Below are 16769 nucleotides of genomic sequence, written 5' to 3'. Positions count from 1 at the left end.
ATCAGTTCAGCTAGCATCTATATCAATTCAGCCACCACCTGCACCATCAGTTCAGCTAGCATCGGTTCAGCCAGCACCTGCACCTCCAGTTTCATTACCTGAGCCACTACGGGCAGCCTCACAGCAATATCAACGCCGACAGATGATGGTTAACTCCACACATCCTCGACCCACACCACTCTCTATCAGTCCTTCTGAAACTCCAGATTCGGCAAATACAGTTCCAAGTATTCCTCTTGAGCCTGAGCCAGTTATGTTTTCTGATGATAATGTTTTTGTCCCTAACATCATTGTTGCAGCTGATCCCACTAACCTTGATCTTCCCATTGCACTTCGTAAGGGGAAGAGAAAGTGTACAACCCACTGCATTTCACACCATCTTTCCTACAGTGCCTTATCACCCTCCTACAATGTTTTTCTTTCTTCCCTGGATTATGTGTCTATACCCAAGAATGTTATTGAGGCTCTCTCCAAACCTGAGTGGAAAACAGCCATGCAAGATGAGATGGATGCTTAGGTCAAAAAACAAACTTGGGAAATAGTTGATCTCCCCCCAGACAAGGAGACAATCAGATGTCGATGGGTATTCACAGTGAAGTATAAGGCCGATGGCAAGATAGGGAGGTACAAGGCAAGGTTGGTAGCAAAAGGGTATACTCAGACCTATGGTGTTGATTATCTAGAAACCTTTGCACCAGTAGCTAAGATGAGTTCAGTTCGTATTCTTTTATCTCTAGCAGCCACCTATTCATGGCCCTTGTTCCAGCTTGATGTCAAAAATGCTTTCCTCAATGGTCACTTACAGGAGGAGGTATATATGGACATTCCAACAGGCTTTTATGAAAATGTTGGTAAAGGAAAGGTGTGAAGACTCAGAAAATCTCTGTATGGACTGAAACAGTCACCTAGGGCTTGGTTTGACATGTTCAAAGGGTCACTCATCCGTTTTGGATACACACAGACACAATCTGATCACACCCTCTTTGTGAAGATGAGAGATGCTTTGGTGTCAATTCTGATTGTGTATGTGGATGATATAGTGGTGACAGAAAATGATCTGGAGATTGATGATCTCAAAAAATCATTGCAACAAGAATTTGAGATCAAAGATGTTGGTGAGCTCAAATACTTCTTAGGGATTGAAGTTGCAGGATCCAAGCATGGGATCTTCATTTCACAGAGAAAATATGTACTTGATCTACTGCGAGAGACTGGGAAGCTGGGGACCAAACCAGTAGACACTCCTATTGATCCAAATCACAGAATTAATGGTGTGGATGGTGAATTGGTAAAGGATGTGGGGAGATATCAAAGAATGGTGGGCCAACTGCTGTATTTGTGTATGACATGACCAGATATTTCTTATGTTGTCAGTGTTGTGAGTCAGTACATGCATGCACCTCGGGTTCAACACTAGGAAGCTATTGAGAGAATACTTGCATATCTGAAAAAGCACCCTGGCAAAGGCATTCTTTTCTCAAATCATGAGAATCTGAAGCTAGAATCCTATACAGATGCAGACTGGGCAGGATGCTTAGATGACAGGAGGTCTACATCAGGAATGTGTACCTTTGTAGGTGGAAACTTGATCTCCTGGAAGAGTAAGAAGCTAGCGGTTGTGGCAAGGTCAAGTGCAGAGGCCGAGTATAGATCCATGGCTCATGGTGTCTCAGAACTTCTTTGGGTTAGATCTCTTTTGAGTGATATTGGGGTGAAAGCAGAGGAACCTATGATGTTATACTGTGACAATCAGGCTGCAATCAATATTCCCCACAATCCAATTCAGCATGATAGGACAAAACACATTGAAGTTGATAGACACTTTATAAGAGAAAGGGTAAAAACCAGAGAAGTTTGTTTGCCTTATGTCTCTTCAGAGTTGCAACTGGCTGATGTTCTCACTAAAGGGGTGGCAAGGAACAAGCTTGAACATGATCTACGCAAGTTGGGAATGTGTGACATTTACTCCCAACTTGAGAGGGAGTGTTGAAGATTAATTAGTTTTATGATGTTTTTCTGAGTAGACGTTTTATGTTAGTTGTTAGATAGGAGGTGGGGACCACAGTAGTTATGTGAGTCCAAATTTTATTTTTTTTGAGTGTTATATATGCTGTTTTATGTTTTGCCGCCCTATAAGGGCATAGTTGTCTTTGTACTGTTCTATTATTTTAGTATAAATAATAAGTGAAGGGGGCGGCCAGATTATTGCTCTCTTTTCTTTCAACTCCTCTTCTTCTCTTCTTCTCCTTCTCTCTTCAAGAAACTACTTTCTTTCATATTTTTTAATTCAGCAGATTTCTACTACCTTCTTATTAGCTCAGAATCCATGAGGGTAAATCTCTCGATGAGAGAAATTTGGTGCAAACCTATCCCTCCTAAAGTGCATGCTCTATGTTGGGGAAGCTTCCTCAGGAAGACTAACACCTGTGACGTGCTACAAAAAAGAAGGCCAAATAATTGCCTTTCTCCACGTGTGTCCTTTGCAAGGCCAGTGGTGGGACCCTTCCTCATTTACTAATCTCTTGTTCGTTTGTGATTTGTATTTGGGACTATTTCTGCTCTCTTTTTGGTTGCAGATGGGTACCCCCCACAGGATGTGGTTAGCCTATTCAACTCCAGCTTTTTGAGGTAACAAAAGAAAAGGGGAAAATGTCTATGGAGAATAACAAGAGCAGCCCTAGTATGGACCATCTGGGAAGAGAGAAACCAAAGAATCTTCCATGAAAAGAGTAGATCAAAGGAGGAAATGATTGAATCCATAAAGATCAGATCTGCACATTGGGCAAAAACAAGTTAACTTTTCAGAGATGTTTCTACAAATGACTTATTATGGAAATGGACCAAAGTGGCACAAACAGCTACACACAAAGAAGTAGTGATAATGGACCTCTAGGGTCAAATAAAATGAAACTAAATTTTGATGGGAGCTCCTTTGGCAATCCGGGGGGCGGGTATAGGGGGAGTCATCAGAAACCATCAAGGAGTAGTAGTGGCCTTATTCTCTAGGCCAGTTGGATTTGGAGATCCAGTTAAGGATGAGATAATGGTTCTCTTACAAGGACTAAAACTAGCAAAACAGCTAGGTGTTAGAGAGCTCGAAGTAGGAGACTCCTTATTGGGCTATTTCTTGGACGAAACAAATCAAGTCAGCCCCTTGAAAATATAGATTTTCCTTTAGGGAAATTTACTTCCTCACAAAAAGTTGCAACACTATCTTTGGATGGGTAAAAAGAACAACAAATGAGCTGGCAGATGTCCTAGCAAAACAGGGAGTCAACAGACCCACTTTATTTTGGGCAATGTTGTAATCTTTGAGAGTAAAAGGGGGGGATGGCACAGCTAGGGTGACCAACCTGTTGTCTGTTGTGCTTTGGGATACCGTGTAGCAAGCCATGAAACCTTTTTCAATCATTAATAAAGAAACTCATTTTTCTGATCAAAAAAAAAAAAAAAAAAAGCTATAGCAAGAAGCCTAAACACACCAGATATGGATGTTGGAAGTTGCATTCTAACCTAAAACTTGAATGATTTAAGATTGGAAAAGAGGGGTAATGCTAACGCCGCTAGGATTCAAGCATCCTCTTCCACATCTGCTAGTAATTCTGACATAACAGAGAAACTCAGAAATCTTCTGGTTTCACTTGAGAGTAATGGAGGCAAAGGCCAGAAGTATGGGCTTTAATACAATTGTTGACAAGGAAGTGGAGGTTGGCAGGCTTTTGGGTTTGCCTTTTGTGGGCGGAGAAGCTTTTATCAGAAGAGCCCTTGAAGGGTTCAAGAAGATAGTTTGAATAAAAAACCATTAGGGGAAGGGGTGAGGCTTGGCATGAGAAAGGATGGGAAGAAGATTTTGATGGGCAGGCTTAACTTCAGATTTAAGGGAGTTTGGAGTCGACGTAGAGGGAAGGTGACTTTGCTATTCCAAGTGTCCAGAGTTCAGGGAGAGTTTTGAGAGTTTGGTTGAGTTTCAAATATCTCTTTTCTTTTGATTAGTCCTGTGGTTTGATGTTGGAGGTGTTGCCTTGACACTGCTTGAGGATGTATTCAACTTTTCTTTTATTTTTAACAATTTTTTTTCTTTTATTATCACAATAAAATCAAGTAGTGGATCCATGAACGCAATAAGCATTAACTGTCAGAGAATAGGGCACCATGTTCCACTGTTGGATATCCATGTATTAGGAGTGATCATGGGCTGGTCCTGGTACCTCGTATAGGGGGCATCATGAAAGACTGGGCCTGCCCAAGATTACATGCAGGCCTTGTGCCAGGTTTAGCAAGAAAATCAAGGCCTAGGTCTGGAAATTTGTGTGTCAGACGGGCCAGGCTGAAAATTAGGATCCCTATTATATATAATTATTGCATATAATATATGCTAGTATTAAACAGTTTATGAACTTACTACTACTACATGTCTACATGATATATGGTAGTATCAAGTAACTGATTATTTCTCCTGGATAAATTGCTTCAAACATACTATAAAACAACAAGAGTTTTTTCTCTGCAAACATCACTTTCTTGAATATCTTCATAGATTATTGAGTTATTGCATATTTCTATAAACAAATCAAAATTCCCCTACTGTAATATGAACAGTCATATGCCCAATTCTGTTTCAGTGGCAAAAGTCATACCTTCCGATATGCCAATATGTCAGATAAAGGAATTGAAAGCATCATTTTTAGAGCAATATCAAGTGCATCGGCAAGTGCTCTATCTCCATATAATTCAAAGACACCAAAATTGACATAGTTTCCAGCAAGTGCTGTTACATATTAAGAATTCATATTAGAAAAGCTCCCAATATATCATAAGAAAACATGCATGTCCTCAATAAGAATACAAGCAGTGACTTTGTATAACCATCAACAATAAGAGGAAACGTAATAACACCAACACAAACAGCGGAATCTGCTTTTTATGTTGCTGACCATATTTTGAGTTTTCCATGTACCACTCTTTTTATTAGACTAGAGGTCAACACCCTGATGAAAATAATGGCCTTTCAATAGGACTGAGCAGTCATCACATTGTATGCAAGCTATATTTTGTACATCACATCAAAATGTTCATGACAATGGTGAAGTAGTGTATAAAACTGCATAATGCATAACAAGTAGGTGTATTATAAACATTCTTTTCAGATTACAGTCTGCTGGAGTGATTGTAAACTTGAAAAAAACAAAAAGAAATTCCTAAAGTTTTGAGAAGAGATTAGATCCAAATGCCCAGTAGAGGAAGACTGAAAGAATGCATTTGATGGATTGGTTTCTCAAAGATTTTTTAGGATTCTCTTATGATCTCGAAACCAGTGAAAGGAAATTCTCTTTAACTCTTCTTTTAATGCATAGCCAAGTATATGTAATTATACATGATTCTTAGTTTCTTACTCATTATCCATGCACTGTAAGCATGATCTTGCTCCCTTTTAACAACAATAGTAATGTAAATTACATCATCTATCCAGAAAATGATACATGATTCTTAGTTTCTTACTCATTATCCATGTACTGGGCTGAGCACCTGTTACAAGAATATTTTATATTCTAAGACATAAAACATGTATAAAATATATTTTTAGTAAATTCCTTATAGTCTAGTATCTTGGATTCCTCAGTGTCTTGATTATTTCTTACAGTACACTGCGAATTAGAAGATTGAATAACTAATTTGCCAGAGAACAAAAACTTATCACCTGATTTCAAAAGCAACTAAACAACTAACAGAATTCCAGCATATTCACTGATGAGACACCCACTCAAATTTCTAAAAACAAATAATCTAGTTTCTGCATTACCTCTTGAAAGGATAGTTAAACATATCCAAATTCCCTTGTACTTAAAGGCATAAACATCTGCAGCATTTGGAAGAGACAAAATTCTTGATCCATAAGCAATAATTAACTTGCTGACTTCACGGAAAAGAAGTATTCCATTAGGAGATGATGAGTCAAAAGTTAGACGTTGGGCCTTGTTTAGCACAAATTCTGCCATAAACTTTAACAATGGGGTTGTAACCTGCACCATTGGGCCACATTAAGATATGAACCTATACTTTATATTTCCTAATTTACCCTAATGAATGCAGAAGAATATTTTAAATCACCTAAAATGAACAAGAAAAGAAACTCTAAGAAAAATTCTATGAAAAAGAATAAAAAAGTGATTATCTTTAACTATAACTACAGAAGAAGGATTTAATAACAAGTGCAAGTCCACAGGCAAAATAATAAGGAAGATTGAAAGTTTCACATGCTTGAATGATTCTATTCTTAAATTTTCATTTTAGATATGTTTTGCATATTATATTTATGTGTTTTAATTTGAGATAATAGGTTTTGTAAACATTTAATTTAAAATTTAAGTTTATATTTTTAATTAATATTATGTTTTTTTTTATTTTCTTTTGAAAATTTTGGCCTTTTTTATTGCACTTTTTGCCTCGCTTTGAAAAGTCATGTGCCTTGCCGCCTTGCACCTTGGAAGCAAAATGCCCATTGTGCTTTTTTTGCACGTCATGCTTTCAAAACACTGCTTTTGTCACTTATTTTCTTGATGTGTATAAATTTCGGGACCACGGATTGGTGTAACCTCAGCAACTACTTCTATAAAGGCCTTGTTCATAAATCTTATATTACAAAACTCTGAAATCTATGCATTGGGCATAAAGTGCCAGACAAGTGAAATACCAGAATCCAGAGAAAAGCAATTTGTCTAATGTAAACATAAATAAACAAATTGTCACTCCACGTGCTCTTGAACCAATGTGGAGGTGGTTTAGCTGATTTTTGCAAATTCATTTAGTGAAGAAGTAAAGTGTGATCTGGCATGGCATTGACTAGAGAATCTAGTGAAAGGTCTGGAAAGTAATCCCAATTCAAAAGGTATTAAGAATCTGCCCATTTTTACTAATTGATTGTTCCAACCAAATGAAGTGAGCCTTCTAGAGGGGATAAAAGGGTGGGATAGACAAGGATTTTGTGTAATGCTCTATGTATATTTTTATGTAATTACAAGCTTAGTTTATCTATATATGTATATTGTTACATGTTTTATACCATTAATAGCCTATAAACTTCTAAATAACCTTTTATTGTTTCTTGTACACTAGTAATGCTCTATTCTGTGGTGACCATGAAACCAAGGTTTGAAATGTCAATGTCGGTGGAAATGTCAGTCATCCAAATATAAGAAACATATTGGAAATGTTGGAAATATCGTACGGAAATGTCGTGAAAATTATAGATATGGTGGAAACATTGTAAAATGTGCAAAATATAGAATGGTATTTTATGAAATAATAAAAGAAGCATAGGGACACCTTTTTAAATTATTATCTTATTCTAAATCATTAAACAAAGCTAAGAAACTAAGGTTATAGACAAAAGAATATGTTCTAAAGTTGCCCTATAAACCTTAAGATTCAGAGCTTCATAATAGAATGAGTTAAAGCAAAAATTAAACTCATAGAAAATGTAAATGGTTGTAATATATTAACAAAATAATCTATTACACAAAAAAAAAAAACTAATATTTAATTTCACATTTGAAATGAATATTGAGTTAGCTCAAAGTGGTAATCATATAAGTTAAGTGGACAATAACTTGCTACTTCACGTACCTACAATATTGTCACCAACTTATGTTATAATACTATCTCTTGTACTCCACATAGTATTGGTAGTGTTCAATGTGGAATATGTAAATTCCAGTAAAATTTCATGTTGCTACCCATGGAAGTGGAAATGAAAGTATGTCGTGGAAACTATCTCTTGTACTCCACATAGTGTTGGTAGTGTTCATTGGGGAAATGTTGATTCCAGTAAAATTTCTTGTCGCTGCCCATGGAAATGGAAATATGTCGTGGAAATGTTAGGGAAATTAGGGACATTTTAAACCATGCATGAAACTTGAATCTTTGATTTTGTCTGTCTTAATGCCTTCATGGATTTTGTGCATCTTCAATGCAATTGGATTATGCTTTTTTATATATTGAATTATTGATGTTTTTATGAGATATGGTTATGGATTATTAGACTTTAATTATGGAGGTTCATGTTATTTTGATTGATTGAGATTCAATATTTGCATATTAGTATATGTCAAATTTTTGTATTAATTTTTTTTCTTCAAAAATCGTGCCTAGCTTTATTCAGTCAAACACCTCAACATTTGCTTCAGAAAATCAGAAGCCCTTATGTTTTTGTTGCACCTCTCACTTCTAGAATATTGTCTTTCTCCTCTCCCTCCAAGTTCCTTTCACTCTAACCAGCTTGCCAACAAGAAAAAGTAAGGGTAAAAACAAAGCAAACAATGCCAAAATACAACTCATGCACTGTTTTCCCTAGATACCAGACAGTACCAAGCTTGCTTTAAGTCATTATCCCATATAACCCAACAATTCTCAACCTTTTATTCATTTAAAGTTTCAGGAAAACTTTTAACATTCACCTAGAAAAATGAGATGCATAGCAACTATAAAGTCAATTTTTTGGGACAACATCTTAAATAAGGCAAATTCACTGAAACCTAAGTTTCCTTGATAACAAAACAACCAATTAATTGAGTCTTGCATAGTCAAAAAAATTAGTCCATCTTGAATACTGAAAATAGTAGGAAAACAACAAATTTCCCCTACCTCTGGTGTATCTGTCCAATGTGAAATGCCTTTTAAAAGAAGAGGCATGTGCGCAGGATAAAGCCAATCAAATAAGAGTCCATAGGTTCTGCGGCTGAAAATTGTAAAGGAATAAATAATAAGAAAGCATGAAGAAGTTAACATATTCCTCACACCCAGAATTGAGTTTCAGAAATAGCGTGAAAGTAAACCTATTTGTGGCCATTGCAATTCCTCTGAGATCCCGCATCAACCCAATCAATGCATACTTTACAGTATCAGTTCGAAACATGGTATCAGGTGTTGATTCCAGACTGATGAAAACCTAAAGCAAGACAAAACTTCAAGGTTAGAAATCACATTGAGAAAAAAAAAAGGCCAGTCCATATCTAAGCTTGTGATTCATATAACACCAGAAACTAGAAAAAGGAATATATTTATTGATGCACGAAACAACCAAGTGTAGGTAGTGAAAAGTAGTACAAAACACCAGATAGGTAACATGAGCTAATATGGGGGAAAAACCTATGGTTTTCAGTGGAGTTTAGGCTATGAAAAAGAGAGATCTTGTAGCAATTGTGCAATAAATAGTTAGAGAGTTAGAAGACGTCCAAATTTACAACTACCATTATTACTATGGTCTTTTCTTGTTTCTTTACAATTTTCTTTTCCAGAGGGGAGAGGGGACAGAGCAGGACTGGTCCAAAATTAAAAAGCCTCAACTCTGTACCTGCAGGAGAGGATCCATTGAAGATTTAAATTTGACAGGGCTATCTTCCATGAAGATCAACCATCCAATGGTGTAATAGAAGGTTGTTCTGCTACGAGAGCATCTATATTCTTCTAAAAATGGGAAGTGTTCCCTCTGAAAATACAAAGCCCAGATATTAGTTGCTACATCAATCTTGCATGCGAATTGGAGACCAATCATATGCACATGAATGGAACAAAACAAATATGGTAAACATATTGGAACTCATATTACAGTGTGATGCCCAATTATGAATTTAATAGTATCCAACTTCAGAAGCAACTTTCCAGTCATATATCTGCAAAATTACAATGTCAATATTCCCAAAGAATTACTATCAGAACAATATAGCAAAATATTTTAAAGACGATAGCAATGTCTAGTTTTCCTAGTCAGATAACGGGTAACAGAACAAACCCAGACGCCAGCTCCAAGAACAGACTTAAGGTGTGATCAATAACCTCCTCACTCTGCATGTAGGACATGATATTGCATGAACCAGCATCCTAAAGTAGTGAATTAGCAAGAAACAAAAACTGAACACACCTCTGTGTAACACTTGAGATTTGTGGCAATTTTTCCAACAATGACATTCAATAACAAAAGATGATCATGGATTCCAAGAAGCTCAGACAAGCGGGCATATAACTGCTGCAAGAAAGATAGATAGCATCAAGGATTATGTAAACAAATTACTTGATGAAGAGGGAAGTTCACCCACCTTAGAAGAATGCATTGCCTGATCACCAACATAAGACTTTCGAAAATGCTGAAAGAAAGTAAGAATCGCACGATCAAGTCTTTGCTTGCTTAACTCCCCATATCTCTGCCAAGTTCCAAATGAAGAGAATCATAAACTTCAGAGCACTTCCCACAATACAGATAGAAATTATTAAGCAGAAAGATGTTGAGATTGCTTACACGGGTATTTTTGAAACTTTTTCTCTTCCTTGTACTATTTTTGTAGTTGGCCCCCCAAGTAGGGGCTTCCTTGTAATTATTATTTTCAAAGTATAAAGTTTTTTTGAGGGTGTGAACAGTAACTAGAACACACCTCTCGATGCATCTCCTCTTCTTCTTCCTCTTCTTCTCTCCTCTTGCTTCCTCTCTTCTCTAAACCCTAGTTTCATCTTTTGTTTGTCAACTAAAGACAAGAGCTTCCTTAGTTTCAAGAGAGGCCTTACTTTCAAGAGAGCTTTTCTCCTTCTATATTTTGTGATACTACCACAGTTCTTAACAACAAAATAGCAAGTCAACAGGAGATTGATTTTTCTAGTGTCTACTCTTTAATAATAAGGACATGCATGACCTATGTTATCAAAGTATAGTCCAGTTAATGTTTTGATTAATGACTAGTCAACTGACTAATTAGGTGAGGGCTATACCAACTGCATTATTCACTTACCTGTTGATAACCAGGAAATAGTAAGAGTATTTTTTTGCAAGTAAATGAGGGTAGAAGGGGAAGGAGTAGGCCAAAATGGACATTGATAGAAGTAGTAAGAAATGATTTAAGGGCCAAAAAATTTACAATGGTTATTGGCATTAAACAGAACGGAATGGTGATATATAAGGCTTGGATGATGATGATGACATTTTGGCAGGGTTAGACACAGTTGTATATCTTACCAGCCATCTGACTCAAAATAATTTAGTATCAGTAGTGGTAAATAGTGGTAATAATAACAATTGAAATTGATTAAAAAAATTTTACTTTCCTTCATCCAAATCACTTCACTTTATTCTCTTTTCACATTTCCAGTTAAATCTATCTTGATCATTATCAATACATTGGCAAAAATTCAAAATAAAATAAGGAAAAATGCATTTGCACAAGCCAATGTTACATATTCAGATTGACATACCTGAATGTGTAATCCACTATCACTGATATTTATTAACTGGAGTACACGGGCTGCAAGTTCCGCGTCAATTATTTCTTGTGATTCCGTACTGCAAGTGAAGAAAAATTAAATAATTTGAGAGTAAAAAGCCAATTGAAAACTTTCAAATTATTCACAGTAAAACACATTTACTAACCTACATCCAATGGACTGTTTGATTTTAAGAATGGCAGCAATAATATGAACTATCCATGCAAGTTTTGCTTCAACCACAGAAAGTTCACCATTATCTCCACTTGCTGGTAGCCTTGCTCTTTCCTATAATTCAAATAAAGAGAATTAGTCTAAACTATATCATTACAAAAGAGAAATCACTGATATCTCAACCAATGAAGACTGTTAGGCAACATACTGTATAAGTCTGCAGAATCGGCTCCATAACCTTTATTATATAGAGACTACTACTTTCATACTGCAACTCAAGAAAGAAAAGAATATTAAGCACCAAAGCGAATTTGGTAAATTAATGCTACAAAAAGATAAGAATCACAAGACAATTAACTATTAAAGATTTATGCCAGGAACTCAAACTTTTGGGAATTGGACAGAGTTATTTTCCTGGAGTGCATAGCCTAAACTGTCTTCAGACTGCCAAGGCCATAAAACAAGCCAAAACTGAGGACCTCTACCTGGAATCTGCAAAGGTAAGGAAAGCACTCTAGCTGATCCTGGAGAAGTTCAACATTGTCCAATGGGTTCTCAGAGATGTCATCTGGAAATCCAGCCTGCAATGGAGATAATCACAGAATGAGGTATATGGTTTCAAATGTCATCAAGCAAAACCGAGATGTAAAATTGGAGGGATATCAGCAACCTGTACAGAATCAAATCGTGAAGTGATAAAACCTTCGGTTATCTTAGGAACAAATTCATCCAGCATACTTGGTGTGTCACCCTTGAGGTAGGGAACAGATGTCACCAATCTGGACCACAGTCCTAAAAGGTAGTAAACACTGCTGCTGGCCCACTGTAAAGGAAATGTAGAAAATAGCTGTCAATTTGTGGTTATGAATAATGGTTATACAGTCATATATTTATACATCAGAAAAAAGAAATAAGGAGGCTAACCTGCCAGGACTGAAGAGATTTTAATGTAAATTCAGCCACTAGACGTATCCAATCACTATAACCTTCCACCTTCACAAGCTCAGACAACTATGACACAAACCACAATTACAATACAATAAGCACCCATATGCTCAAGTCCATGCAAGTCATGATTAATTTCAATATTCTAGAAATACTTCATAGTTCATATGAAAAACTCCAACTTGCAGTTTCAAGTAAACATATTCCTGAATCCTGAACCACATAATGTACATGAAAACCAGAATAATAAAAAACACAATCTGAATTGCTTCACTCCTAGTTTTGGTTTCAAGACCAGGGCAGAAATTTGCCTCATCACCTTAAGGCATTTAAAATACTAGCAACCAAAGGCCCTCAATTTTCACAAAAACTGGATAATATTTGTTTGTTGAATCAACCAACCTCTCATGCATTCATTTCTCTCTTAGGGTCTCTTAATCTATAGCACTCAACTTATGTGTATGACTAATTCAAATATTTCATATGCAGTTTAGTGTGGTCAGCCATTTACTGTATTTGGTATGATGAAACTGAAATGTGCATAAGATCTATGGGGGCACCCAAACATGAGGGCACTCAGAGATGATTTGACTCAAAATGGCAAAGATGGCTATAACAAGAAAATTCCAAGTTTTGATTGAACTTGAGGGAAAACAACCTAGAAAAGTTTTAGTTCATTAGCGGTGTTATCAAACTTTGGCTTCAATATTAACTCCAGTCCATGTGGAAGTGGAATTAATTCGTACAGACAAACTTACAGTTTATGATTCAATTTGCAATTTGAATCATGAATTTGGCTTTGATTTAAATCCTATGTCTAAACCCCTTTCCGCAAAAACCTTACAATTACTATTGGAATACTATCATTCAAGTTGTAAGTTTTACAACACACATTCATTCCATTTGAACCAATTCAATTGGAACCTAGTTCTCTACTTTGTCATTATTCAAGGTTTTTTGGTAATAAATAGAAAAAGAAATTTTACTAGAAGAATATGAAAAATAGTACATGAAGGGGTAGGGGAGTTCAAATTTGGATATGTAACCAAAAACCAAACCGAAACAAACCAAATATGCCAGTTCGGTTCAGTTAGCTTGGGTATTGGTTCAGTTCAGTTTAAGATTTTTCAAAATTTTGGTTTTTGGTTATGGTTCGTTTTGGCTGAAATTTTCAACCGAACGGAACTGAAAACCAAACTATTAAATTATTAATATAATAAATAATAATATATAGCATTTTGTTTATAAATATTGATATTTATATCTCCCCTAAATACCCCCAACTCAATTCTAATTTTTAAATCCCAATGACCCATTTGACCTGCCCTTTCGAATTCCATTGATTCAACTCCAATTTCCAAAGTCCAAGAGGCAAGGACTCCAAGTCCATACCATAACCAAACACTTAAACCATTAAGCAAAAAAAATACTATTATAGAGATAGTGGAGAGTGTTGCTGACACCATTGACAACCGTTGTGACTTGTTAGTGTCACAGTTAGATCAAGAGACAGAAAAAAAGGACATAGCAAATGTTGGGTGTGTCAAAAGTAACAATTGACACCCGGGAAATAGAATTTATATTACATAGTGAAAGGACCATTCTGTCCCCAAACTACAAATAGTGGCAAAAGAATAAGAAAGAAGAATCTAATGTACAAAGTATGAAAAGACAAAATAACCCTCTATCCTTCCTTGTCTCTATACTCCCCATCAAATTTATATCAACAACTAGAAAGGAAGAGGTCACAAATAAAATGACAATCAATTTCTATGTGCTTTGTGCACTAATGAAACACAGGACTGGATGCAATCTTGATAGCACCGAGATTGTCTGCAAAGAAGGGAATTGAAGGTGAAGACTCATGTAGAAGACCATGTAGAAGAGCCCTGAGCCAGATAATCTCACTATATACCAAGGACACAGCCCTGTACTCAACTTCTGTAGATGATTTGGATACTATAGATTGCTTTCTGCATTTCCAGGAGATAAGAGAGTCACCCAAAAAAAAAAAAAAAAACAACACTAACCTATAGTAGATCTCTGAGTATCTAGGCAACTTGCAAATCTACATCAACATAGGTAGTAAGGCTAAGAGAGGATGATGAAGAGATGAATAAGCCATGAGATAAAGTCCCTTGCACATATCTGATAATCTGGTAAACTATAAATAAATGTGGCTATCATGGAGATGCACAAACCGGTACAATCTGGACTACATAAGATATATCTGGCCAAGTCATAGTATGATAAATCAAACTACCTACCAACTGGCAATAGAGAGTAGAATCTTCAACAGGGAGATCATCATCCTTACTAAGTTTCAAATTAAACTACAAGGGAGTGCCAACTAACTAGGAACCGATGAGATTAGTCATCCATGCAAGATTGGCTGCAAACTTGAGCTATTTGACAAAGTAACCATGAGAATTATGACCGACTTCCAATCCCAAAAAATAAGTCAAGGGGCCCAAGTCCTTCATCTTGAAGGATTCACTTAGAAGATTCATCAAATTAACAATCCCTTCTACATCATTCCATGTGATGACAATGTCATCAACATAGAGAAGTATAGTCACTCCCTAATCCCGATGCAAGGTAAAGAGAGAGTAATCAAAGGAGCTCTGTATAAAGCCAACATCTGTGGTAATAGAGTGGAATCTCTCAAACTAGGCTTTAGGTGCTTGTTTAAGGCCATACAAGGATTTCTTGATGCGACAAACAAGGTGAGGATCACTACAATATCCAGGAGGAGGCTTCATAAACACAACCTCCTTCAATTCTCCATGGAGAAAAGCATTCTTCACATCCATTTGATGGATCTCCCATTGTCTAGCAATAGGGATGGCTAGGTGTAGTCAAATAGCAGTCGTCTTTGCCACTAGAGCAAAAGTCTCACCATGGTCTATCCCGTACCCCTGCCTGTAGCCTTGAGCAACAAGACGAGCCTTGTATCTATCTAGAATTCTATCAGACTTTAATTTCATTGAATAAACCCACCAACTACCAATAATAGATGCCTCAGGAGGAGCCTTAACAAGTTCCTAGGTATCATTTTCAAGAAGAGCTTGAAGCTCAAAGTCCATGGCATCTTCCAATAAGGAATGACTATAGCCTGTTGGTAAGACTTGGGGATATTTGTGGTGGACAACACAACAAAGAAAGAACTATGTTCTAGAGAGAAACCATAGCAGCCAGGAGGTCGAGAAATCCTAGAAGAACATAGGAGCAGTGGACAAAATGGTTTTAGATGTAGGAATAGAGGAACTTACAAGGATGAATGGTGTAAGTGGACCATTAGCTGGCCAGATGTAGGAATAGAGTTTGTTGCTTTTGGAAGTATGTCTAGAATTGCTACAAAAGTGATGTAAGAGCTTCTATAGAGTTTATAGAGTCAAAATTGTTCAATAACGAAGTAGGAGCAAGTAACTTATTGATCATAGTTTTCAAGGCGCCAAGGCAAGGCTAAGCAACCAAGGGGTGCCCGGGCACCCAGGCGCCTAGGCGATGAAATCAAAAAATAGTAAGCCTACGTGTTTCTACGCTTCATGAGCTAGTTGGTTTTATACATTAACCTACAAACCTCTAAACTAAATTTTCTACTTATGATTCTTGTAGTCATGCTTAAAGCATGCAATATAGAATAAATAGAAATTTGGACTTAAAAGAAGAACTGAAGAGGGCGTAGCCCCTATGTTTGACCAAGAAAAGAAAAAGAGCTTGAGGAGAAAACAGGAAAGCAGAGCCCTGTTTTAGACCAAAAAAAGAAAAAGAACAAGGGGCTCCACTACTGTTTTAGACCAAGAAAAACTAGGGAAACACTAAATAAAGAAGAAAATGAAAAGAAGGGGGCAAAGCCCCTGTTTTAGATCACCAGTCAAGAGGAAAAAACGATGAAGAAACGCAGAGAAATGAAGAAGAAAAGGGGGCGGAAACCCTGTTCCAGATTAACATCGAGGAGGACAAAAGTGCAGGTAAAAGGGCGAAAAGTTTGCAGGAAAATAAAGAAGAAACGAAGGGTGCGGAGCCCCTGTTTGATTCCAAAAAAAAAATCATGCAAAAAACGTATGGAAAAGACAAAAAAAAGGAAGAACCAACAAAAAGGAAGAAAAAAAAAGGCTGAAAACGAAGAGGGTAGGAGGAAGAATAGGCGGACTGAAAACTGAGAAGAAGAAGATGATTCATTTGACTACCTGGCATATTCAAAGTTGTTTAGAGTTCTAGTTGGTTGTTCAGCATTGCAGCGTTGGAGTTCGACTGTGTTTGAAACATACCTAACCGGACAGCTCTCCCTCTTCTATTCAGTTCTGCCATGAAAATAAAACCCTAAAAAGACAGCACTCTTCTTCTAATAAAAAGAGTGATAATGTGTGATAGGTTCTATTGTAATAACAAACACAAACCAA

The 16769-nt window shown here is 36.6% G+C and overlaps 1 protein-coding gene across 6 annotated transcripts in view; it reads right to left on the bottom strand.

The window, feature by feature from the left end:
- Positions 1–16769, bottom strand: part of LOC104593606 (ARM repeat superfamily protein) — a 108423-nt gene that overhangs the window by 32829 nt on the left and 58825 nt on the right. For 4 of the 6 annotated variants that reach the window (XM_010253540.3, XM_088891240.1, XM_088891242.1 and 1 more), the window contains exons 10-24: positions 12343–12429; positions 12089–12241; positions 11904–11999; positions 11627–11686; positions 11411–11532; positions 11236–11323; positions 10092–10196; positions 9917–10021; positions 9788–9840; positions 9605–9668; positions 9350–9484; positions 8832–8944; positions 8641–8734; positions 5801–6020; positions 4638–4768 (exon numbers count right to left, since the gene is read on the bottom strand). In XM_010253540.3, the coding sequence (XP_010251842.1) occupies positions 4638–4768; positions 5801–6020; positions 8641–8734; positions 8832–8944; positions 9350–9484; positions 9605–9668; positions 9788–9840; positions 9917–10021; positions 10092–10196; positions 11236–11323; positions 11411–11532; positions 11627–11686; positions 11904–11999; positions 12089–12241; positions 12343–12429 (1626 nt within the window). The remainder of the gene's footprint in view (positions 1–4637; positions 4769–5800; positions 6021–8640; positions 8735–8831; positions 8945–9349; positions 9485–9604; positions 9669–9787; positions 9841–9916; positions 10022–10091; positions 10197–11235; positions 11324–11410; positions 11533–11626; positions 11687–11903; positions 12000–12088; positions 12242–12342; positions 12430–16769) is intronic. The other 2 variants (XM_010253542.3, XM_088891243.1) reach the window with 1 other exon arrangement.

This window comes from Nelumbo nucifera, chromosome 7 (assembly GCF_055504915.1).
Source record: "Nelumbo nucifera cultivar China Antique chromosome 7, China Antique-T2T, whole genome shotgun sequence".
Lineage (NCBI taxonomy): Eukaryota > Viridiplantae > Streptophyta > Magnoliopsida > Proteales > Nelumbonaceae > Nelumbo > Nelumbo nucifera.
This window is presented reverse-complemented; position numbering and strand designations above follow the sequence as displayed.